The 26,899-nt window shown below is 39.5% G+C and overlaps 1 protein-coding gene across 2 annotated transcripts; it reads left to right on the forward strand.

Annotated features, from left to right (window-relative positions):
- The first annotated feature begins 1 nt into the window (after position 1).
- SPRYD7 (SPRY domain containing 7) lies at positions 2 to 25,180 on the forward strand. 2 transcript variants are annotated; one of them, XM_053564085.1, is made up of 5 exons: positions 2 to 278; positions 13,549 to 13,665; positions 15,751 to 15,917; positions 19,659 to 19,761; positions 23,192 to 25,180. In XM_053564085.1, the coding sequence occupies exons 1-5, from the start codon at positions 173 to 175 to the stop codon at positions 23,287 to 23,289; spliced, it is 591 nt and encodes a 196-aa protein (XP_053420060.1). In that variant the 5' UTR covers positions 2 to 172; the 3' UTR covers positions 23,290 to 25,180. The 2 variants fall into 2 exon arrangements, with proteins under 2 accessions (XP_053420060.1, XP_053420062.1); XM_053564087.1 differs by lacking the exon at positions 19,659 to 19,761 and having other exon boundaries at positions 23,192 to 23,366.
- The last annotated feature ends 1,719 nt before the right edge of the window (positions 25,181 to 26,899 follow it).

The following is a 26,899-nucleotide window of genomic DNA, read 5'->3' on the forward strand; positions in this document are numbered from 1 at the left end:
GCCTGCACTGCACCCTCCCGGCCTGGGACGTCGCTGTACCGGCCTCCGAGTCCACCGCTGACACCTCTAGCGCTTGGGCAGGGGCGACAGGCGGAGCGAGCGGTGGGGGGCGGAGTCGCCTCAGTTTAGGGGAGGAGGCGGCGGTGGCGTAGGAGTCAGTGGTCCCGGCGCGATGGCCGCTTCGGTGTTGTGCTGCCTGCGATGCTGCAGAGACGGCGGGACTGGCCACATCCCTCTGAAGGAAATGCCGGCCGTGCAGCTGGACACGCAGCACATGGGTAAGGGCCTTCCCTTCCCCAGACCCAACGGCCCACTCGGGCTGGACGCAGCGGGCAGGAGGCCCTGCGGGGTCGGAAGGACTGACTACAGCTGCCCGGCCGCTCCGGCCCCGCCCTCGCCGGCGACGCTCCCGCAGACGCCACTCGGTCTCGGGGGTCGCCGCCGACTCCCCCTGGACTGGGTTCTGCCTTCAAGGCTGCGCGGCCCTGCGTGTGCCTGTCGGCGGGAGCGCGAGTGTCGACCTCCCCATTTTCACAGTAGTCTCCGCGCTGCCTCCTGAGATGTCAAATGTCCCCAGGCGAGGGGAGCGAGGAGAGTCCTAGTGCCCCTCCAACTGTGCCCTCCTGTCGCGCTCTAATCAAAACCTACACGTTTTCTGGTCTTGCCCCTTCTTCTGTCCTGACGGTTGTTTCTCTTTAGCCCCATTATTTATAGGTTGAAGCTTGTTTTATTGGAAGTAATTTTCCTCTCACCTCCTAAAGCCAAAAACAAAGCAGATTGCAGAAGCCTGAAGTCGAACCTCAGGTCAGAACATGCCATTTCAACTAAAACCTCCCATTGCCCGACTCTTCCTTAGTCATTGTGCTGTAATTTCATCTCACTGGCCTCTTCCCAACAGTCATGTTGCAAAATAAACTAACACTTTGCTCTTCCGAATCTTTTTTCTTTCTAATTTCAAGTGGTCACATAACTTATCTAACATTCTTCCTCTTCCTCCATGACCTCTTTTGCCATCTTATTTCTATTTTTGTATTTTCCTTATATAGTTCCATGCTTCTGGAATACGATTCTAGAAGGAGAGACTTCCCAATATAATTATTTCAGCCAGAGTACTGTTTTTCGTGGGTTATTTTATTCTAACGATACTTCTCTGCACTTCTGATTTTTTCCACATCTTTCATTGTCTAAAAAATAGTGCATTGACATAACAACAGCAATTTTTTTTTTTTGGAAACATAGGGTCACTCTGCTGCCCCAGCTGGAGTGCAGTAGCTTCATCCCAACTCTGCAACTACTTCAAACTCCTGGGTTCAAGCAGTTCTCCTGCCTTAGCTTCCCAAATAGCAGGGACTACAGATGTGCCCCACTACTTGCGGCTAATTTTTTCTGTTTTGTCTAAAGAGGGGGGTCTCACTCTTGCTCCGGATGGTCTCAAACTCCTGACCTCAGGCAGTCCTCCAGCCTCAGCCTCCCAGAGTGCTGGGATTACAGGAGCGAGCCACCATTGCTAGCCACCTGGCCTAGCAATTCTTTTTTTTTTTAGAGACAGAGTCTCACTTTGTCACCCTCGGTAGAGTGTCGTGGTGTCACACAGCTCACAGCAACCTCCAACTCCTGGGCTTAGGCGATTCTCTTGCCTCAGCCTCCCAAGTAGCTGGGACTACAGGCACCCACCACAATTCCTGGCTATTTTTTTGTTGTTGTTGTTGCAGTTTGGCCGGGGCGGATTTGAACCCGCCACCCTCGGTATATGGGGCAGGCGCCCTACTCACTGAGCCACAGGCGCCACCCGGCCTAGCAATTCTTAATATTTATACCAAAATCCTCTCCCCCCAGATTTTTTATAATTCTGCGAACACTCTGCCCATTATATTTCTGTAGCACACCCTAAATGTGATAGTGATTTACCACCTGGTATGTGGGTATTTGCTTTTAATTCTTAGATCTCTCAAGTATAGTATAGAATGTTAATAAATAAATTTGTATATTTAAATTATTTCTTACCCATCATCATTTATAGATAGTGGATGTTCAAATCTTGCAGTTTCCCTAAGAAAATGTTTCCTGGTATTTATTAAGTGATTATCAGGTGGCAAGCATTGTTATAAGAGCTGGGAAATACAGGAAAGGAGACCACCCGTAGCTCTCGTAGCTCACAGCTTTAGCTCTTCTTCCTCTCTCTACCGCCAGACTCTTGAATCACTGCAGTCCGCTCTCTAGAGCCTTTTCTCTGGCCGTTTTCAGAAGGGCCAGTTGTACTTATGCCATTATGTTTTTCTTTTTCCAAAGCTATCCAGCAACTTTCAGCTACTAATTGGATGAAGTAGATTAATGTCATCTCTAAATTTTCTACCAGCATGGAAGTCTATTCCTAATATGTTTCCAGTACATTTAAATTTTTCAGTGAGAGAGGAATCTGATTTGAGAACCTAAATAAAATGAGAGGAAAGGTTATTGAACTGGGTCTAGAGCATGTTTCAAGCATGAATTGATCTAAACTTGAAACTATGAAAAGCACATATATTTGGCTATGTGAAAGTTTATATTAGATGACCTAAAGAACATGCTTATTTTCAGAAAAGAGAATAGTCTATATATTTTATATCCAAATGAGATTTCTTTCAGGGTTATCACTTTTTCTGGTGATATTGCAGGACTTAAAACCATTTTGGAATTCCTCTTTTGGCATTTTCTGCCACCTTGTTTTTATAAATATCTTCATTGATGCCATATTTTCTGCATTTAATCATAAATTGACATTTTAGATACAAATGACTTTGAAGGCAGCGATTTTGAAAGGGATGCCACTCATTTGGAAATTTCTAACGTTTCTTAAAACATGCTCTGTGACTATGTTTATATAGTGTTCTGGCTGTACAGAAAATTTTTTTTGGTCTTTTTTCATTGATGGGGATTCATTAAGGGTACAAAGAACCAGGTTACATTGATTGCTGGTGGAGATAAAGACCCTCTCGTAATAGCGTTCCACCCCTAAAAGATGTACCACTCCCCGTGACACTCCCACCCCCACCCTCCCTCTCTCTGCTCTCCCTATCCCCTATCCCACACCATGTGCTAGGTCATTAATTGTCCTCATATCAGAATTGAGTACATAGAATTATTGTTTCTCCATTCTTGTGATGCTTTGCTAAGGATAATGTGTTCCACTTCCATCCAGGTTAATACAAAGGTCTCCGTCTTTTTTAGTGGCTGAATAGTATTCCATGGTGTACATATACCACAGCTTGTTAATCCATTCCTGGATTAGTGGGCCTTGAGGCTGTTTCCACATTTTGGTGATTGTAAATAGAGCCGCAGTTAACAGTCTAGCTCAAGTGTCCTTACGGTAAAACGATTTTTTTTTTCTTCTGTGTAGATGCCCAGTAATGGGATCATAGGATCAAATGGGAGGTCTAGTTTGAGTTCTTTGAGGGGTCTCCATACTTCCTTCCTAAAAGGTTGTATTAGTTTACAGTCCCATCAGTAGTGTAAAAGTGTTCCCTTCTCTCCACATCCACGCCAGCATCTGCAGTTTTGAGATTTTCTGACGTGAGCTATTCTCGCTGGGGTTAGATGGTATCTCAGGGTGGTTTTTATTTGCATTTCTCTAATAATTAGGAGGATGAGCATTCTTTCATATGTTTGTTAAGCTATCCGTCTGTCTTCTTTAGAGAAGGTTGTATTCATCTCTCTTGCCCACTGGTATAAGGGATTGTTGGCTCTTTTTATGTTGATTAATTTGAGTTCTTTGTAGATCCTAGTTATTAAGCTTTTGTCTGATTCAAAATATGCAAATATCCTTTCCCAATGGGTAGGTTGTCTATTTGCTTTGATTGTTGTCTCTTTAACTGTAAAGAAGCTTTTCAGTTTAATTAAGTCCCATTTGTTTATAACTCAATTCTGTTGTTGCAATTGCCATGGGCGTCTTCCTCATAAAGTCTTTCCCTAGACTGATAGCTTCAAGTGTTTTCCGCACAGTGTCTTTGAGAATTTTTTATTGTTTCGTGCCTTAGATTTAGGTCTTTTATCCAATGAATCAATTTTTGTGAATGGAGAAAGGTGCGGGTCTCGTTTTAGTCTTTTACATGTGGATATCCAGTTCTCCCAGCACCATTTATGGAATAGGGATTCTTTCCTGCAGTGTATGTCCTTGATTGGTTTATCAAAGATTAGGTGCCATAAGGTGTTAGTTTCATCTCCTTGTTTTCTGTTCGCTTCCATATGTCTATGTCTCTATTTTTGTGCCAATATCACCCTGTTTTAATCACAATGGCCTTGTAGTACAGCCTAAAGTCTGGTATGCTGATGCCCCCAGCTTTGTTTTTATTGCTAAGAATTGCCTTGGCTATACAAGGTTTCTTCTGATTCCATACAAAATGAAGAATTATTTTTCCCAAGTCTTAAAAGTATGATATTGGTATTTTAATAAGGATGGCATTGAATCGGTAGATTGCTTTAGGAAGTATAGACATTTTAACGTTAATTCTTCTCAGCCATGAGCATGGTATGTTCTTCCGTTTGTTAATATCTTCTGCTATTTCTTTCTTTCTTTTTTTTTTTTTTGTAGAGACAGAGTCTCACTGTTCCGCCCTCGGGTAGAGTGCCGTGGCGTCACACGGCTCACAGCAACCTTTAACTCTTGGGCTTACGCGATTCTCTTGCCTCAGCCTCCCAAGCAGCTGGGACTACAGGCGCCCGCCACAACGCCCGGCTATTTTTTGTTGCAGTTTGGCCGGGGCTGGGCCTGAACCTGCCACCCTCGGCATATGGGGCCGGCGCCCTACTCAATGAGCCACAGGCGCCACCCTATCTTCTGCTATTTCTTTTCTTAGGGGTTTGTAGTTTTCTTTGTGAAGTGCTTCACTTCTTTTGTGAGGTATATTCCTGGGTATTTCATTTTCTTTGAAGTTACTGAGAAAGGAATTGTGCCCTTGATTACTTGCTCATCTTAGTTGTTATTGGCATATACAAAGACTACTGATTTGTGGACACTGATTTTATATCTTGAGACATGACTGTATTTTTTGATCACTTCCAGGAGTCTTGTGTTTAAAACTTTGGGGTTCTCTAAGTATAAGATCATATCAGCAAAGAAGGAGAGTTTCACTTCTTCTGCCCCCATTTGGATGCCCTTTATTTCCTTCTCTTGCCTAATTGTATTGGCTACAACTTCCAGCACTATGTTGAATAGTAAAGGTGACAGAGGACAACCTTCTCTTGTTCCAGATCTAAGTGGAAAAGCCTTCAGTTTTACTCTTTCAGTGTAATATTAGCTGTGAGTTTGTCATAGATGGCTTTGATCAGTTTAATAAATGTGTTGCCAATGCCTATATTCTACAGAGTTCTAATTAGAAAGGGATGTTGAATTTTATCCCATGCTTTTTCTGCATCTATTGAGAAGATCATATGGTCTTTGTTTTTGCTTCTGTTGATATGGTGAATTACGTTTATGGATTTGTGTATGTTAAACCAGCCTTGCTTTCCTGGGATGAAACCTACTTGATCGTGGTGTATGACTTTTTAAATGATAAGCTGTAATCTATTGGCTAGGATTTTATTGAGAATCTTGGCATCTGTATTCATTAGTGAAATTGGTCTGAAGTTCTCCTTTTTAGTTGGGTCTTCTCCTGGTTTTGGTATCAGGGTGATGTTTGCTTCATAGAACATGTTGGGGAAGATTCATTCCTCCTCAGTTTTTTGGAATAATTTCTCCAGTATGGGAATAAGTTCTTCTCTGAAGGTTTGATAGAATTCTGGTATGAAGCCATCTGGTCCATGGCATTTTTTTTGTTGGGAGGTTTTTTTATTGTTTCTTTGATCTCAGTACTTGAACTTGGTCTGTTCACAAGATCTATTTCTTCTTGATTAAGACTAGGAGACGGTGTGGTTCCAAGTATTGATCCATTTCCTCTACATTGTCAAATTTCTGGGCATAGAGTTTATGGTAGTAATCAGAGATAATCTCTTGTATCTCTGTGGCATCTGTTGTTATTTCCCACTTATCAGTCCTGATTGAGGTTACTAGAGCTTTTACTTTTCTGTTTCCAGTTAGTCTGGCCAAAGGCTTATCTATTTTATTTACTTTTTCAAAAAACCAACTTTTTGTTCTGTTAATTTTCTGAATGATTTTTTTTTTATTTTCAGTTTCATTAATCTCTGATTTAATTTTGGCTATTTCCTTTCTTCTGCTGGGTTTAGGGTTAGATTGATCTTTTTCCAATTCCCTGAGATGGTTTGTGAGTGTGCCGATGCTCTCACTTTCTGTTTTTCGAAGGTGGGTATCTAGCACAATAAATTTTCCTCTCTTGACTGCTTTTGCTGTATCCCAGAGGTTTTGGTAACTTGGGTCTTCATTGTTGTTATGTTTGAGTAAATTAACAAATTCCTCTTTTATCTCCTTAAACTCAACTATCATTCAGCATAATGTTGTTTAGTTTCCAAGACTTTATGCGGGGTTGAACATTATTGTTGGAGTTGAGCTTCACCATTATAGCCTTGTGGTCTCAGAAGACACATGGAATAATTTCTACTACTTTAATTTTGCTGAGGTTTGGTTTGTATCCTAGGATGTAATCTATTTTTGGAGTATGTGCCATGAGCTGGTGAGAAAAAAGTATATTCTTTTGCTTTGGGATGCTGTGTTCTGTATATGTCTATTAATCCCATTTGTTCTAGGGTCATGTTTAAGTCCTTAGTATCTGTGTTTAGTTTCTGTTTAGAGGATCTGTCCAGTTCTGGTCAGAGGGTGTTGAAGTCCCCAACTATTAAGGTGTTACAGGATATTGTATTGCTCAGATCTCTCAAGGTCTGTTCCAAAATCTGGGAGCATGTAAGTTAGGTTCGTAAATGTTTAAAATAGAGATGTCTTCTAGCTGTGTTGTTCCTTTGACCAGTATGAAGTGTCTATCTTCGTCTTTCTTTCTTTTTTTTTTTTTTGTAGAGACAGAGTCTCACTGTACCGCCCTCGGGTAGAGTGCCGTGGCATCACACAGCTCACAGCAACCTCTAACTCTTGGGCTTACGCGATTCTCTTGTCTCAGCCTCCCGAGCAGCTGGGACTACAGGCGCCTGCCACAAAGCCCGGCTATTTTTTGGTTGCAGTTTGGCCAGGCCTGGGTTTGAACCCGCCACCCTCGGCATGTGGGGCCGGTGCCCTTCTCACTGAGCCACAGGCGCTGCCCTGTCTTTCCTAACTAAAGTTGCTTTGAATTCGCTTATATCTAGGAATAAGATTGCAACCTCTCCTTTCTTCCGATTTCCATTTGCTTGAAATACTGTTTTCCATCCCTTAACCCTGAGTCTTGATTTGTCTTTCAGGGCAAGGAGTGTCTCCTACAGATAGTGTATGGATTGCTTGTGTTTTTTTTTTTTTATCTAATTGGCCAGCCTGTGCCTCTTCAGTGGGGAATTCAATCCATTGACATTTATTGAGAGTATCGATAATTGTGGTGGAAATCTCTTCATCTTATTGTGAGATAGTTTGTTGTGTGATTTTTATCCTTTGTGCCATTATGGAAGCTAAGCTCTGGCCTTGGCTTCTAGATGTTTACTTTGGTGGTGGTCCATTGTGGTGTTCAGAATTAAGAATCAGTCTAAGTATTTCCTGTAGAGCTGGCTCATTATGATGAATTTCGTCAATGCTTGTATATCTGCAAAACATTTGATTTCTCTATCAATTTTGAAGCTAAGTTTGGCAGGTTACAGGATTGTGGGCTGAAAATTATATTGTTTAAGGATGTTGAAGGTGGATGACCATACTCTTCAGGCTTGGAAAGTTTTGGTTGAATACTCTGCTGTCATCCTAAATGGCTCTGCCCTTATGAGTCAATTGGCACTTATTCCTAGCTGCTTGTAGAATTTTCTCCTTCATCTTGACTTTGGACCTCTTCATTACAATGTGCCTTGGAGAGGCTCTGTTAGAGTTAAGATGACCAGGGGTTTAATACTCATCTGAAAGGAGTGTGTCAGGATCCTTAATAAAACTTGGGAAGTTTTCATTTATGATATTCTCCAGTAGGGCTTCCGTACCTTTGGGACAGTCTTCTTCCCCCACAGGGATTCCTATTATCCATATGTTTGAACACTTCCTGGCGTCTCTGCTTTCTCTCTTTTCTAACTCTGTAACTACCTATGTTAACTCAAAGACTTTATCCTCTAACTCTGATGTTCTTTTTTCCGGCATGGTCTAATCTATTTTGATACTTTCTAGAGCTTCTTTACATTCCCTGATTGTCTCCTTCATTTCTTTAAGCTCATCCATACCTTTTCTATATTCTCCATATCTCTCATCTGACTTTTGGTTCTGTCTTTCCATTTTCTCATCCAGTCCCTTTATTGTTTTAATCATCCATATTTTAAATTCCCTTTCTGTCAGATCCATTAATTCTTTATAGGAGGAGTCTTCTGCTGTAATTGTCTCATGGTCCCCTGGAGGAGTTGCTCTTTTTTGGTTCTTCATGGTGCCTGAATTATTCCTTTGGGTCCTCCTCATGTGTGGTTTGTTCTCGTTCACTTCCTTGTCCACCATTTTCTTTCTCACTTCCTCCTTTGCTTCAGGTTTCCTTGTCTCAGAGTTTAGGTGGCCTCTTAGTATGGGGTCAGAGGGCTGAGAAGTACTGGAGCAAGCAAGAAGAAACAAGAGGAAAGGGAATAAAAAGGAGAGAAAAAAGGAAGGAAAGAGTAAGGAAGAAGAAACGAAAGAAAAGAAAAATGGGGGGAAGGAGGAATGATAGATGAAAATTGGAAGAACAGGAGAGAAGGAAGATGGAAGGAAAGATGAGAGTGATAGAAGAAATGTTGTTGTTCAGCCCAGTGCTAAGGCCACGTCTCTGGCTCAAGGGTTTTGAGGAGCTGGGCTGGGTGGGTTTCTCTAAGTCAGGCCCTCCTTACCAGCCTGAACACAGTCAGACTCTTCCTCTGCCAAAATTAGGAAGAGAAGAAAAGAACAAACGCAAAAAACAAGAATTGAGCCAGACTACTGCTGGGATCTACCTGCCAGACCACAGGTATGTCACAACTGCCCTCAGCAAAGAAAGGGTGGAGAAAAAAGAGACAGAATAAAATAAAAATTAAAAAATGTTTTAAAAATTAAAAAAGGAGGAAAAAAATATTAAAAAAAAGAACAAAGGAAATTAAATTTACCATTGAATCAAATAAAGGAGAGGGAGGAAAAAGGAATAAACAAAAAGAAAGACAACAGACCAAGAAGAAAGAAAATAAGGGGTGCAGGGGATTATCTTGGCTGATGTAGGTAGAGGCACATTATGTGGGAAAGGTTAGGAGAGTGGGAAACTATCATCTGAGAGAAAGTCGTGGAGTGGAGTAGGGAGAGAGAATAAATCAAGCCAAAGTTCTGCAACCAACAAAAGGAGAAAAAAGAAAAAAATACAGGAGCCCTCGTTCTTGTTGAATATAAAAATGGGTGTTAGGAAAAGAGCCAACTGGCCAACTTAGCAAAAAACAAAACACATTGAAACAAGATAAAAAAAAATCTCAAATAGCCTGACGTAAGCAATCTCAGCAACCAAGAGGAAGAAAAGAAGATTGAGAGAAAGAAAAAAAATTAGCCATGACACCTACAAGAAAGAAAAAAGAGAAATAAAAAAAGCAACAACAACAAAATATTTATATATATGTAAAAACCTACACACACACACACGTATATGTGTGTATATATATATATGATATATATATATATACACATATATATATATATATGATGTAGGGATCCAACTTTAGTGGGAATATATTTATGTTGCAATATACTTTCTGGATACCAGGTTGCAGCTGTTAACCATTCTGTTTCTGAGGCTTATACCTATTTCCCACCTAGATTGTTCTTGGTGATCACCCATTTACCCGCTTGGCACTCAGTCCCTGCTGATCTGTGATTCCACAGTTCTCAAAAAATCTTCGGAGGCAGGATTCACAGACTCCTCCTGCAACAGTTCCTGTGGAGTGCAGGGGACCTTGGGCGTATGCAGAGGAGTAGGACTGCTGCGCCTTAGGCCAGCAGCAAGATCCACCCACACCACCGTGTGGAAACTTTTACAACAACAATGGCAGCCTCTTGTCCGGGAGCTTTCCCCGTATGGATATCTTACCCGCTGCCAAACCCTGGCAGAGCCACTCCAGCCAGTACCCCACTCTGGCCACCAAATTCTGCTCAGAAGTGCACGCTTCTCCAATATTTCCACTCAACACCTACCTTCACCCAAGAACTGAAAACTGCAATAGGCTTCTTCTGGGACCTTTGTGGAGGGGCTGGCTGCCACAACCAGTGCGGGCTGGCGGAAACTTGCCTGGCAGTTCCTGCACTCTGGTTTACACTCCAAGTCCAGTAATCTGCCACCTCGCTGCACACCCCGAACTACCACTCCATGCTGATACTCCACACTGGGTATGATCTAGGCAGCTTGCTCTCACCTGTGGTTCCAGGAGAGCTCAGCTAAAGGTCTTTCCCGCCATCACACTCCTGTACTAAAGAATGCTTGCAAGATAAGAGATGATGTTGAAGTAAGAGAGTAGTAAAATCATTCTCAGAGTTGTTTCTGTGGTTACACCTTATCTAGCAGACCGTCTGATGAGTCTTCTGCTATTTCCACTAATTACTTAGGATGATATCCAAGATGTAAGTTTTTTTCTATAAAAGCTTGTTATTATAAGGTTTCCTTATATGTGGAGAACTATAGAGCATTGTCAATTAAGAAAAAAATGCCATTTATTTGCGTAATTCTTTCACTTAGGATGCTTTCAGTTGCAAGTTGTAAAAACTACAATGCAAAATTTGTTAAGCAGCGATGGGAAAGTACAAAAGCAGTATTGCCTTCAGGAAAGGCAGTGGTACCTAGAACTTGGCTTCTTTTCATTCATTTCCCCTACCTTCTGCTGCTCATTTCTAAAGGTCGGCCTCCTTGGTCACTTACGGGCTGTAGGCTTGCTTCTTCATTCAGGTATAGCGAGAATGAGAGAGCATCGTTACCCATTTTCTCTATAGAAGTCCTGAGAAGCTCTGATTGCAGTGGGTTAGGTCATGTAGCCATTCTTGATTCAGTCACTGAGGCCAAGAAATGTGGAGCACACTGATGGACTTAACCTAGGTCGTATGCTGTACCCTTAAAGCCAGAGGGTGAGTCAGCTTCCTTAGAACTGCTTTGATCTCCAGAGGGAAGTCTGTTGGGAAGGGCAAACACATGGTATGTTTCCGCTACAAAGTGCTTAGCACAACATATTCGTTCTTTACCAGTTGTTTGCTGAGCATCTGCTAGATGCCAGGCACTGCGTGGTCTTTGCCATCAAGGAGATTCCTCTCCACTTGAAACTGCTAGAGGAACATGGGGTAGCCAAACGCAAGCTGCCTACTTCCCCAGGTACTTCCCCGGGATTTGGGGCTTAATATTGGTAAGTAAAAAAAAAGTGAATGCTAGTAAATTTCTGATAATCACACAATAGGATCTAGTTTTTCCTTATTTAAGAGAGAGCATTTTTCTTAAATCAACTAGATTAGAATTGTTATAGAATCTGAACACTTTACATTCCTTTTATGTAGGTGTCCTCAAACTTTTTTTTTAATTTTTATATTTTATTTTTAAATTTCATATTTAAATTTATTTATTTTTTGAGACAGGGTCTCTCTTTGTTTTTTGGGTATTTTTTTGTGGTTTTTTTTTTTTTTTTTTTTTTGGCTGGGGCTGGGTTTGAACCCGCCACCTACAGCATATGGGACCAGCGCCCTACTCCTTGAGCCACAGGCGCCGCCCTGTCCTCAAACGTTTTAAACAGGGGACCAGTTCACTATCCCTCAGACCATTAGAGGGCCAGACTATAGTTTAAAAAAAAAAAAAAACTATGAACAAATTCCTTTGCACACTGTACATATCTTATTTTGAAGTAAAAAAACAAAACGGGAACAAATACAATCACACCGCCTCATGTGGCCCGCGGGCCGCAGTTTGAGGACCCCTGCTCTTATGGATTTGTTCCAGATGATTTTTTTGTTTAAATCTGAATTCAGCCTTTTGTTACTATGCCACCATTTTATTAAGGGCCCTCTGGAGGAGTCCCATGTAATTCTGATACTGAGATCTGCTTTGCTTGTATACTTCCAACTAATAAAGTGGTAATATTGGCCACAGGCCTTCGGACTCAACATGCCTTAGAGTTATGGGCTATTTCTTTAGAATTATATTCTTCATATTCTCTGATATACATGCTTTCCTAAACAAATATTTTGAAACAAATTGGTACTGGGGTCATATATCAGAAGACAGTGTTTTTCTCACTCATCTGTAAATGCTGTTTGAGCTAAAACTAAACTTTTCTATGAGAATAAAGTACAGTTGAGCATGTTATACCTTGTTTACATATTTGCAAAGTGATAGAAGTAGCTATCTCAATAAACATTTTAAGATAGTTAGTTTAGCATTTTGGGTGCCAGGTCTTTCAACATAGATGTGTGTCCTTTCCGAGTCCATGTGTTCTTCAGTTCTTTCATGACTAACGTACCAGTATAGTACCTTATACTGACTTGACTGTTTTAATTCATTTGTATAGAATTGTATATTGTACTAATTTACTACAGTTTCTTTTAAGTGTTTATAGTTTTGGTTTAAGTTAAGAGGTTTATGGAATTGTCAAATTGGTTTATTGGCTAAAACTTAAAGAGTTAGTGTGTTTCTGCTTTAAAGGTTTTTTTTTGTTGTTGTTGTTGTTATTGTTTTTGTCTTTTGAGACAGAGTCTCACTCTGTCAGCCTAGATAAAGTGCTGTGGTGTGATGGCAACCTCAAACTCTTGGTCTCAAGCAATCCTCTTGCCTCAGCCTCCCAAGTAGCTGCCACACACCTGGCTAGTTTTTCTATTTTTAGTAGAGGCAGGGTCTTATTCTTGCTCAGGCTGGTCTTGAACTCCTGAGCTCTAGCAATCCACCTGCTTAGACCTCTCAGAGTGCTAGGATTAGAGGCGTGAGCTACCCTGCCTAGCCAGCTTTAAAAGTGTTTTAAGTATTCAATGTAAGTCAGTTATTAACAGTTAATTTGAAACAGCTTAATTAAACAAGACTCATAGTTAGAATTGAGTATTTCATACATATTCTCCCAGGAAAAAATAGTAAATTAAATTTTTAAAAATTTTTATTTTTTCATTTATTGAGTTAGGATCTCACTCTGTAGCCCAGGCTGGAGTGCAGTGGTACAGTCATACCTCACTGCAAAATCGAATTCCTGGGCTCAGGCAATCCTGCCTCAGTCTCCTGAGTAGCTGGGACTACAGGCTCACAACACCACACATGGCTGATTTTTCTATTGTTTGTAGAGACGAGGGTCTCACTATGTTGCCCAGGCTGATCTCAAACTCCTGGCCTTAAATGATCCTCCCACCCGGGCCTCCCAAAGTGCTGTGATTATGGGTGTAAGCCGCTGTGCCTTATAAATAATTTATCAATATTTCTATATCTCAAAATTGTGGACCAAGAATTAGAAGTGAACAAATTAACCCTGATTGTTGGATGTAAAAATGTAAAACTTTATGTAGTATTTGAATTTTTTATTTAGGAACAGATGTTGTCATTGTAAAGAATGGAAGAAGAATATGTGGGACAGGAGGTTGTTTAGCCAGCGCACCTTTACATCAAAATAAAAGCTACTTTGAATTCAAAATCCAGTCTACAGGTTCGTATAATGGTACTTTCCTATTAAAAGTCCTAATTGTTCTAAATCGTAAGAGTAATATGTAAAAACAATTCAGGAAGAAATAAAGCACTAACCTTTTACTGAGAAGACCTAGATTGTAGGTCTTCACAGTAAAGGTTGTGTGATTGTGGTTGAATTAATTAATTTAGTTAAATTAGGTTCAGTTTTCTCATCTATAAAATGGGTGTTACATGAACTGCCTCTTCTGCCTCACAGCAGCTGTACATATGAAGGGGTTTTGAAGAAAGGGCATGCTGGCTGAATACAAGGCAGCTGTATTATTAAGGGATTGTAGATGCACTGTCTTCAAGTATATAAATAGCATAGACTCTCGATGTTTACTTCAGGGTAAAATGAGTCTTTTGATCCTGAGTTTTTTCTTTTAACTCTTGTTATGATACCCTAACACAGTGTCTTGAAGCAATCATCAGATTCAGAAGCTGGATAGAAGTCAAAAGTCTCTACTTCTCTTTTAAAAATGTTTTGAGTTTCTTGAATTATACAGCAGTTATACATGATTATTATAATAGGTTAGTTAACTTGAGGCAGTATTATATATGGGTAAATGTTTTAAATAAAAACTATATTATAAAGAAACTTTGAGTAAAATACTATGTGAGTAATCTGAGTATAGAAAAGGAAAAGGTAGAGTAAGCGACCCCTACTATTATCGACTAGCCTTGAATAATACAAAATAGTCCTCTGAGGCTTATTTTATAAATTAATTTTAAGCACTGAATTTTTTTTTAAGTGTGTGGAATAAACGTGTCATCCATTCCGTTGTAAATTAACCCACTGGCTATAAAATGTCCTTGTTTGCTATAATCAGTTCTCAAGTATAACATACTTTTTTCTCAAGAGAAGCAAATATTTTCTTGAGCCTTAAACCTAATACAGATTTTTATGTGGATTTTCTGTGAAGGATAACTGTCCTCAGTGCTGTCTCTATAATAAATGCCTTGTTGGAGTTGGTAGCCTTGAGCCTGCAGGGAAGTTAGTTTCCTAATTCGCTTCCTGTGACTCTCAAAATTTTCCCACTTTGGACGGTAAAGGTACATGGCCACATTATTTAGGAAGCCAAGACAGTGAAGTCCCGACATAGAACTGACTGATGGTCTAACTCAATCTAGAAAAATTAATTGACAACATGGTCTTTATACAATTTATCCTGATTGTGAAAAGGGAACAGTTTTAGACAAAATCAAGAGCTTTATTTAGGTTTGGCTGGTTAAGAGGAGAGCAGCCTTCTTCAAAAGTCAGCTTAGATCAAAAGATTTTAAACATACCAATTTAAGGTATTGGGTTAGAAAATGATTTGCACTTTTTTTTTTTCTTTTGCAGTTTTTGGCTGGGGCTGGGTTTGAACCCGCCACCTCTGATATATGAGGCCGGGGCCCCACTCGTTTGAGCCACAGGTGCCACCCTGAGAATGATTTGCACTTTATCATTTTTTCTCTTCTTCAGAGTATTGTTCATGGCATATATTTGGTATTTGTTATAGATGCAAAAACTGAAGACAGTATTTTCCCACTTCTCAGAAGTAGAACTTGAAATAGAATTTCAGGCCGTTTAAATTCAATGTATAGCTTTTTGAAAGGTCCTTGTTAAAGAATATTGATGATGATAGCTAGCATGTTTTGAATATTGATGGTGTGTTCTACTCACCCATTGTTGGGGATACTCACACTGTGCCCAGTGCTTTCCTTGGGTCCCCTCGTCATGCCTTTTCATGACCCTGTGAGGTGAGGACTGTTCACCTCAGTTCAGAGATGAGCCAAGAGAAAGAGGGTAAGTAATTTGCCCAAAATGGCATAGCTACATTAGGGTTTAATGTTGGCAACACAATTCCAGGGCCTGCGGTCTTAGCAGCTAGGCTGCACTGTGTCTGTAGAGGACATAATATAGTTTGCAAACTGCTTTTAAAAGAAGATTTTTAAAGATTATTAGAAAACAGTGATAATACAGAACTACTTTTAAAAACAGCTTACCCCCCCCTTTTAAAATAATTCCACCTATAGTTGCATTCTTCACATTGTGGGGGCATTTAAACTATTATGTTTTTAGGAATCTGGGGTATTGGTGTTGCAACTCAGAAAGTTAACTTGAATCAGATTCCTCTTGGCCGAGATGTGCACAGTCTGGTGATGAGAAATGATGGAGCCCTGTACCACAACAATGAAGAGAAAAATAGGCTGCCCGCCAACAGCCTTCCACAGGAGGGAGACGTGGTGGTGAGTCCTGCCAAAGTTGCTGTTAAACTATTAAACTTGAACAGCTTTTAACATACACTGTTTTGCCTGGGAGTTTGTGGTTTGAATCCCAGAGCAGTAGGACAGATCTAATGAAGTGATTGTGTTTTCCAGATAGAGCGCTTGGTTGTAGTGAGACGTGGCAGCCTAACTCAAGGGCCCTGCTTAGAGCTGCCTGCTGCTCTCACGTTAAAGACACTTTGGCCCACTTTAGATTTCAAAGTTTGCTGACCCTTACAGTAGAAAATGTTAGGGATTTTTGAGGTTAACTATCTCTCAGAAAAAATACTCCCATTTACTACTTAATTTGTTGTGAACTTCTGTTAAGAGAGTTACAGCATTTTATCAGAAGTATTGGGCTTCATTGAACTTAATCTAATTAAACTGCCTTTGCTTTTAGAACTCTTCAAAGACTAGGACTCAAAATCCTAAAGCTGGATTATAAGAAAAGATTTTTTAGAAAGCAGAGGGCAGTTCAGAGTTACATGTTCTTAAGGCTTTTCTTGATTTCACTCCCAGCTAGCTATATTTAACTCTATCAAAGCCGCCATGTTGAAAGTGTAATCCAGAGGTCTGGTCTGTCTTTTCCAGACACTTCCTTGCACACTGTGTTATGCAAAACCCCCGTCCGTTGAGCTCAGGCTATTGATTAGGAACAGACCTAGAGGAGCCTCCTCTGCAGCCGGAGGAGTCTCTTATATACAGAACCTTGGATTCCTGGCTCTGGTATCAAGTTGAAAGGAATCTGTGAATGATGAGGGAAAGTTTCTAATAATAGGATGACACAGACAAGTCCAGGTTAATGAATTAAAGGAAAGTACAGTATTTGAGAAAGAAGGAAGAAAGGTATGGAAATCAAGATTCTTAATTATGGTCTGATTATCTTTTCTCCAATTTAAAAAATGTGAATAACAGAAAGTTTTTAATTTTTAAAAGGTTTTTGTTTCCTGAATTGACTAAAGAAAAAAAAAATAGGTAAAAGGCATACACCACTTTTTTTTTTTTTAAGACAGTCTCACTCTGTGCCCTGGCTAAAATGCTGTGGCTCACAGCAACTTCAAACTCCTAGGCTCGAGCGATTCTCTTGCCTCACCTTCCTAGGTAGCTGGGACTCAGGTGTGTGCCACCATGCCTGGCCAGTTTTTCTATTTTTAGAGATAGGGTCTTGCTCTTGCTTAGGCTGGTTTTGAACTCCTGAGCTCAAGTGATTCACCTGCCTTGGCCTCCATAATGGTAGGATTGCAGGCCTGAATCATCACACCTGGCTGGCATATACTAGTTTTAAAATATGCTTTTCCCTGTTCTTCTTTTTGAGTAGTTGGTTCTGTATGTGTAGCTCATTGCCATATGTCCCTAATATGGCACATGCTATTCAACTGCTCATTTCTTTTTTTCTTTTTTTTGAGACAGAGTCTCACTTTGTCACTCAGTAGAGTGCTATGGTGTCACACAGCTCACAGCAACCTCAAACTCTTGGGTTCAAGCAATTCTTTTGCCTCAGCCTTTCAAGTAGCTGGGACTGCAGGCGCCCACCACAACACCCAGCTATTTTTAGAGACTCGTGTCTCACTCTAGCTCAGGCTGGTCTCGAACTGGTGAGCTCAGGCAGTCCACCCACCTCTGCGTCCCAGAGTGCTGGGATTTACAGGCACCAGCCACCACACCCAGCCCCAAATGATTATTTCTTGAAAGAGATTCTGTTTACCCTAAAAGATGAAATTCAAACACGAGAAAGGAGGGTCACTAACAGCTGTTGCTCTTTGCTCGCATCCTCCCACTGGGTGTTAGTCTTGCCTTCCTGTCTCAGATGATTGATGGCAGTGACTGATTTCACAATTTGACAAATTTACCAATGCTGTTCTTAGTCTGTCATTGTTATTAAGTTAGACTTTGAGTTTTTATGCTTATTCTAATAAAAGTAAAGCTAAAACATGAAATATATGCAGAGACAAGGAAAGTAAAATGTTACCATGCCATATAAATTTTATCTTTCTGGTTCAAACACTTGAGAACAAAGTTTGGCAAATTGCTGACAGTGGCAAACGAAAAACAGAATGGATTATAAGACAGGAAGAACATTCTCTTGCGTTTAGAATTTCAGTCGTGTACCATTCTCTCAGGAGAAATCAAGATAAATAACCTCTGACCTCTAAAAAAATGGTTGTATGACTATATTCACGTAATAATCATATAAATCTAGCATGGTCTGCTATAAGACCAGGAAAGCTTACATGAAACAGTTTATGCTTATTTTTTTCTTTTATATACAATTTTGAAAAATACAAATTGCATTCTTAAAAATGTATTTTTCAGTTTAATTTTAGAGAAGTATTATAAGCATTCTATGTAATGATAGTAATAACAAGCACTTGCATGGCATTTATTATGGGCCAGACACTGATCCTGATAGTAGTATTATCCCCATTTACACATACAGAGAAATTAAGTAACTTCTTCAATGGTGAGATGATGAGGTTATAGTTTGGGTAGTCTAATTTCAAAATATGTTCACTAAACATACACAGTTATTGGTAAATTCATAGAATATATAGGATTTGGGGCTATTATGACAGGCTGAAACCTAGCTGTGTTTTTTTTTTGTTTGTTCTTGTTTTTTTGTTTGTTTGTTTGTTTGTTTTTGAGACAGGGACTTACTCTGTTGCCTGGGCTAGGGTATAGTGGCATCATCATAGCTCACTGCAACCTCAAACTCTTGGGCTCAAGTGATTCTCCTGTCTCAGCTTCCTGAGTGGCTAGGGCTATAGGCACACACCACCAGCCCAACTAATTTTTCCCTTTTTTGTGAAGACAGAATCTCACTCTTGCTCAAGCTTGTCTTGAACTTGTGGCCTCAAGTGATCTTCCCACCTCAGCCTCCCAAAGTGCTAGCATTACAGGCATGTGCCACTGCTCCTGGCTCTCTGCTCTCTATTCTTAATTTTTTTTTTTTTTTTGAGACAGAGTCTCACTATGTCACCCTCTGTAGAGTGATACCGCGTCACAGCTCACAGCAACCTCAAACTCTTGGGCTTATGTGATTCTCTTGCCTCAACCTCCCAAGTAGCTGGGACTACAGGCACCCGCCACAACGCCTGGCTATTTGTTGTTGTTGTTGCAGTTGTCATTGTTGTTTAGCTGGCCCAGGCCGAGTTTGAACCTGCCAGCCTCAGCGCATATGGCCCGTGTCATAATCACTGTCCTATGGGAGCCGAGCCTCTATTCTTGATTCCTCAGGGGAAAAATCTTCTTGTCATAAGTTGGTAACTATTGTATAAAGTTTTAAAGAGAGGTAGTATGGCATGGTAATTAGGGTAATAAACCCTAATGGTGAAAAACTCAGTTTTCCCACATTAAGAGCAAAATCTATCAACAGAGTGTGCATTGCATTTTGCGTGAGTTTAAAAGATCTCACCTTCATGGTATGCAGTACTTTTCCTAATACTCAAAATATAAAATCCAGATTATCCAAATAATGCTCATATTTAAACTCTTGCTTTGTTTTACCTATACTGTGGATTCTTGGGATTTTTACCTGAACTTTTACCCCCTAATAATCACTACCAATATCTTCTTTAGCTCAGTTAAAGTAGAATTCTTCCAAATTGTAGAAGCTTAATAAAAACTACTGTGACCCTATGCATCATTTTTTGTGTTTCCCTACTTCCTAATCAGTGCTTTCTGACTATTCAAGTTTTTATGGAACATCTGTATTTTCTTTGCTAGGGCATCACATATGACCATGTAGAATTGAATGTGTATTTGAATGGGAAAAACATGCACTGCCCAGCATCAGGTATACGAGGGACAGTGTATCCAGTTGTTTATGGTAAGCTAAAATATTAACTTTTGTTTTGCATGTATATTAATTTTATAGCTATCATTCAAAGGCCAGGACAAGTTGTTAATAAGGACCTTTTTATATGGAATGTGTCCAGTAGGACACTACAGTCCCACTTTGTAACCTTAAGGGTAGTTTTTATTCCCCACATTTAAAAACTTGCTAAATACAAGGATGATACTTAAATATGCAAAACATACTCCATTTTTCATCATGTAGTCTTACATTCTAGAATGTTTCAAAAAGCTTTACTGAATTTATGGAGCTCTTTCTGCCAGTTAGTAGGAAGGATTAGATGACCGGGAAATGTAATTATAAAGAATATTTTGGAACTAGGGGAGGGGATCTTATTTAGATTGAACATTAATTAACTCTATAGAAATTCCCTAAATGTTAAAGCTCTTCTAAGAGAAATTAGGATAGTTTCATACCAATCATTTTGCTTTTGATAGTCATGTATAAAACCGAAGGTGCTACTGTTTCTGTACAAGAGTGCCCTGTGTACCACTTAATTACTTGAATTTTTATTACAGAAAATTTTAAATATATATAGAAGTAAAGAGAATGGTATAATGAACCATTGTGTACCCATCACAAGCTTCAAAGAATTTTCACCTACAAGGTTACAAACCAGGGGGCTTCATCTACCTCCCACTGAACCTAGTGAAGGTTTTCATTAGTCGTCTTTTCTCCTAAAATTACTTATTACTGATTTTACCTTCTATGTCTTTGCATGTAAAAGCGTGTTTTTAAATTCAGTTGAATTCAGTGTTCTTGTATGTTGAGTAAACCTAAAAGAAATTCCTTTATTTATTTAAAAAATGGAAATTTAGCTTGATATTTGAAATAATTTAGCCAAAGTGAAATAAATATTAGCAGAATGATTGAGTTATACGAGTGAATCTAGTAAATAAGATTATTATTCTAAAGTGTTTCTTTTATTCAGCATTTTTCGGGGGGTTTTTTGTTTGAGACAAGAGTCTCGAGCTGTCACCCTGGGTAGAGTGCCGTGCGTGGCGTCACAGCTCACAGCAACCTCAAATTCTTGGGCTTAAGCAATTCTCTTGCCTCAGCCTCCCAAGTAGCTGTGACTGCAGGCACCCGCCACAACACCCAGCTAGTTTTTTATTGTTGTTGCAGTTGTCATTATTGTTTAGCAGGCCTGGACTGGGTTCGAACCTGCCAGCCGTGGTGCATGTGGCCAGCGCATTAACCACTGAGCTACAAGCACCGACTCAGCATTGTTTTTAATGTAGCAAAGTTGTAGATAGTAAATTATATAAAGTATATTTCATAAATTGAAAGCCTAGTAAATCCCATAAAACTTAAATCCCTTTTTCTCCTTGTCTTCTATCCCTGATTCCTGGATCAATCTAATTATTCACTTTCTCTGTTGTTACACTCAACCTATAGAGAGAAAAACCTGCATCTCACTGAAGAAGTATGTTACAGAGTTATACCTTTCAGGCTAATATGTGGGTCATTACAGAAGTTTTGAGATACACAAAAATCAAGAAACCTAATCGGCATGAATGGAAACATATATAGCCCTCCCAGCAATACTGATAAGCTCAGCAAGTTGAAACTTGTATGAGTCAATCAGAAAGGTCACTGTCAGCTATGTTTCTTGGAAGTGAAATAATGGACCAGAACACAGTCTGTCTCAGAACTTCTGTGGTGACCCACGTGAAGCTCTGAATAATTTTTGAGAACTCTTTTACATCTCTGCCCACTCCGTGCTGCTCGCATGCCCTTTCCTCCCATTTCCTTGGGAAGCAGACCTTCGCAGTGAGCTCCAGCCTCCTGACGTGTGACTGCAGTCCTCCCTCCAGCCCATCTCAGAAGAAACGGTGCTACTCGTGTTTAAAACACTCCTCTGTAGTTGGGGTTCCAAACTCTCCAGCTCTAGAACATACTTCTTCAATTATTTCATCTTTATCTCATGTCATCAACCTCTCTCTCCAATACTTATAAACATTCTGAATCTTTTATGTCCTCAAAAGCCTTCCTTGGACCTGTGTCCCCCACCGGCCCTCTGTTCAACCTTCTCTGGACAGTGATACTTCTCGTAGAGCAGCCTACGCCCTCCGCCTTTATAGTTACTATCCGCCTGTTCTGCATCCCAGTCTGGCTGCTGTTACCACCCGTTCACTGAAACCACCCTTGTTAAAATCACTGGCATGAATGTCAGATTCACTATTTAAATTTAATTTTTCTTCATTAATCATGAAATATAAAGTATACAGCAATGTGAGTTAAACATGTATGTGAAGTTTAACAAATGCCTGTGAATTGAACAGTCGCTTCAAGAAACAGACTGTTTTCACTGCACCCACCACAGCTGCATTCCTCATCCAGGAAGTAATCACTACTTGACATTAGTGCTATAATAATTATGGACTTGTTTTACTTTATGGTGGTGATTTGTTTTGTCAACTCCAAGGTCAAGGCAAGATAAATAGACGTATTTATCACCCCAGAAGTCCCTTCTGCTCATGTGTCCCTACTCACCTCTTCCCACCTCAGCTGCACAAGCCACCATTGATCTGCTCTCTTGTCACTGCACAGTAGCTTGAATTTTCTAGAGTGCTATAAACAAAATTACACAGTTTGTACTCTTTTTTGTCGGGGTGGTCTGGCTTCTTTCATTCGGCATAATTATTTAAGGATTCATCCATGTTGTAGCATATGTCCATAATTCATTCATTTTATTGCTGAATGGTATAGTTCTTTGTGTGGCTATATCACAGTTTGCTTCTCTCTCCACAAGTTGGTGGATATTAGAGTCGTTTCCAGTTTGGGGCCATTACAATAAGGCTGTTAGGAACATTTGTATACAAGCATTTGTATCAATATGCACATTCATTTCTCTTCAGTAAATCCTGGTAAACACATGTAGAAGCTGAGTAAGGCCTACTGTCAATGTCAGGGTCGTAAGGCCTACTGTCAAGGTCAGGGCAGTAGACCAGTGTCAGTTTCCTGGTTTAGATGTTGAATGTAGTCAGGTAAAATGATACCACTGGGAAAACCTGGCTAAAGGGTATATAGAGCTCTCCATAGTTGTTATTTTTGCAACTTCCTGTGAATCTGTACTTTTTTCAAAATAAAATTTTAAAATTAATATATCTTAATTGTATAAAATTGAGAAAATACAGGCAAACAAATAAGAAAAAATTAAAATCTTATTATAACAACATTTTGGTGTATATTCTTATAATATTCTTGACAGATTTCGTTTTTCCTCGTGGCTATTTTTACCTAGTAGGATCATGTTTTATATCATAGACAGTGGATGTATTTATTCTTCTTGTCTATTAATTTTATGGTATTGTGGAAACAAATTATTTTATAACCTGTGTATTCATTCAAATTAAGATATTTTCTTCTAATTTGTCTTCTTTCTTCTTCTATCCTGTAGTTGATGACAGTGCAATTTTGGATTGCCAGTTCAGTGAATTTTATCATACACCTCCACCCGGTTTTGAAAAAATATTATTTGAACAGCAGATCTTCTGAATATATTTGTTTTTGAATCTTGTATTTCTGCACTGTTAAAAGTGTTTACCATTTAATAAAGCTTTACCTGACCTATAGATGAAAATATATTCTTAAATATATGCCTGTTAATGTTACCTACGAAACCAATCTACTTAATACACCACCCAGAAGTTGTGATTTAAAATACTTATGTTTTGTGATATGAAAATCAGCATTTGGGGTGGTTTATTAATTGTTACTTAAATAAACATAACTATGGGTTTAATTAACACTCTTACATGGCAGTATGTATAGATATTTAAAGAGGACTCTTTCTTACATAAAATAGTTGTTGTGAAAGAGATGTAGAATTGGGTGGGGTTTTTTTGGTCATTCTGACGTTTAGACCTCGTTAACTATTTTAAGTCTGCAGTACAGTAATTTTTTGTTTCGGCGTCCTTTTTATGTAAAAAAGGACAATATAACAAAGTGGCAGAAGTTTTTACTATTGGCAACTTCATTTTTGGCAATCAGTTTATTGTATAATGTACCATTTCTTAAAACTTAAATTGCTTATTTTGTTGTGTATTGTCCTTGTTTTTAATTTTCGTTTGTGAAAAGAGATAAACGTTTTAATAATTGTCAGAGCATTTTGTTGAAAACCATCATGCTGCAGGCAGTTCCAGCTTACATACAACTCACATTTATGAATGGAGGCTATTACAGGTAATCAGTAAATGTACCCGTTCTGACTTATATACAAATTCAACTTAAGAACCTATGTAGTTTGTAACCCAGGGACTGCCTGTACTTCAACTTCAGAGTCAGTGATGGTTGATTAGTAATGTAGTGTACACTGGCAGACATGTAGAAGAGTATGATGCTTTTTAAACTTAAATTTAAATGAGATTATTCTTTTAAGAACTCTTATTTACATGTGTATTTTCTGTAAAGGATAATAAAATATTAATAGTAATTAAGGAATTTCAGTACTATATGAAACACATTGTTCTTGATTTGTTAATTATACAGTCAATTTATTTCACTCTTGACTAGTTCAGAAGTAAGGTGAATCCTCTCCGTGCCCCTGAGGCTTTGCCCACCTTTCATAAGAATCCCTGCCCTTTGGTAACACCTGCTAACCTGCACCAATCACTCTATACGTCCCTAGGTACCCGCTGCCTAGCAAGGATGCGTGTGTTTTGCTCCTTGTGCCAAAGAAAACAGTATGTTAGAAAAACACGGGTGTTAGAATTGGAAGGAGATCTGAGTTGCAGTTTTGCTGCTTAATCCCATTACCTCCTCGGGGTAAGTTCCTCAGTCTCTCTGCGCCCAGAATTCACAGATTGTAAAAGGGAAGTCATATTGACTAGATAAGATTCTGTAACTAGTAAATAAAGTGATGTCTGTAAAACACCTGGATCGGCACGGGCACTTCAGAAGCATATTTTCCTGGTTGACTCTAAAGCAGTGGTTTCTGTGGTGTGCCTCAGACTAGCAGCCTCAGCATCGCCTGGGAGCTTGTTACAATGGACGCTCTGAGGTTCTACCCCAGACCCAGCAAATCAGAAACTGCCGGGGATGGCACCCGGTACCCAGCCCAGAATCTGCATCTGAACAGCCCTTCAGGTCGATTGGATGTACACTCAAGTTTGACGACCACTGCTCGGGAGAGAATTCTTTGCCTATTTTGACCAATAGTCTATAGTATCCTGCACAATGCGTTATTGTTTATTTGGTAGATAAAAACGTAACAACGTGCTTTGAAAAGATAAATATAATTAACATGTATTGACATAAATCCCAAATATTACCTCTAAGGTACATGGAATTGAACAAGTTATATATTATTTATGCATTTTAGTCTGACTCTGTCATAATAATTTGAATTCATAAAGAAATGCTTACTTGGGAAAGCAAATTAAAATGACTAATATGTGCTGTCTTTATTTACCTACCTCTTTACTTTTTTTAAAGCTACACTTTTTTTAAGTCTTCGTCTTCTTTTCTGCCTCTAATCACCCAGCAGCAGCACAATGCTAACAAGGACACATAGGTTTTTTTTTGTTTTTTTTATTATTATTATTTTTTTAATGCAGACCTTTAGGCCTGCAGATTTTTTTTTTTTTTTTTTTGTAGAGACAGAGTCTCACTTTATGGCCCTCGGTAGAGTGCCGTGGCATCACACAGCTCACAGCAACCTCCAACTCCTGGGCTTAAGCGATTCTCTTGCCTCAGCCTCCCGAGCAGCTGGGACTACAGGCGCCCGCCACAACGCCCAGCTATTTTTTGGTTGCAGTTCAGCCGGGGCCGGGTTTGAACCCGCCACCCTCGGTATATGGGGCCGGCGCCTTACTGACTGAGCCACAGGCACCGCCCAGGACACATAGTTTATATGGTGAAATCTAGATGTGTTTAAATCTATAAGGTATCAAATTTCTCTCAGGAAGATTACACTGAGCTGGTCTTCCTTCTGAAACCCATAACCTTAGTCTTATCTTGAGGAAAACAGATTCCAGGAGTGAGTCATCCTGCAAGACACTTGGCTGCTCCTCAAAACTGTCAAAGTACCAAAATCAAGGAGAGTTTGGGAAACTGACAAGGAAGTATAATGTGGGATCTTGGAACACAGAAAGAACATAAGGTAAAAAGTAAGAAACTCTGAATAAACCCTGGACTTTAGTTAATAACAATGTATCAATATTCTTTAATTTTTCCTAATAAACCATAGTGATGGAAGATGTTAATACAGGAAAAACTGGAGAGCACATATATGAGAACGCTATACTACCTTCTCAATTTTTCTGTAAATCCAAACTATTCTGAAAAATAGTCTATTTTTAAAAGGAGAGCTAGGAGAAATTTTGAAATAAAGCATTTCTGGCCAAGTTTGGTGGCTTACACCTGTAATCCTAGCCCTTTTTTATTAGTGGACAGAGGCAGAAGGATTGCTTGAGGCAAGTAGTTAGAGACCTGTCAGAGCAGCATAGTGAAACTCTGACTATACAAAAAATAGAATAATTAGCTGGAAGGTCACTTGAGCCCAGAAATTTGAGGTTGCCTTGAGCTATGATGACAGCACTGCATTCTAGTCCAGGCAACAGAGCGAGACCCTGTTTAAAAAAAACAAAGACTTTCATTAGGCCAATAGAATGATGTTAGGAAAGTTAAATATTTAATGATAGTGAAATATAAATGTAGATAAGACAGAAAACATTATTTTCACACACAAAGATCTGCGTTCTTGCACATACAGAATCTGCTGTCTTGATTCCGTATATAGCAAAAGTTCATTTGTCCACACTCAGACTGAAAATCAGTGATTTATTTGCCATGTTATTTCAGTGATTTAAACATTGCAAGGGATGTGCAATGTTAAATATGTGAAACAACGAGATTTTATGATTTAATTTACATATTAAATCCAGAAAAGGAGAATTTTGACTGCTTTTAGCCCATCAATTAAGATTATCGAGGTATGGCTCAGCACTTGTAGCTCAAGTGGCTAAGGCGCCAGCCACATACACTGAGCTGGTGGGTTTGAATCCAGCCCGGGACACCAAACAATCACACCTACAACCAAAAAATAGCCGGCCATTGTGACAAGCCTGTAGTCCCAGCTACTTGGGAGGCCAAGGCAAGAGAATCA

This window comes from Nycticebus coucang, chromosome 15, assembly GCF_027406575.1.
Source record: "Nycticebus coucang isolate mNycCou1 chromosome 15, mNycCou1.pri, whole genome shotgun sequence".
Lineage (NCBI taxonomy): Eukaryota > Metazoa > Chordata > Mammalia > Primates > Lorisidae > Nycticebus > Nycticebus coucang.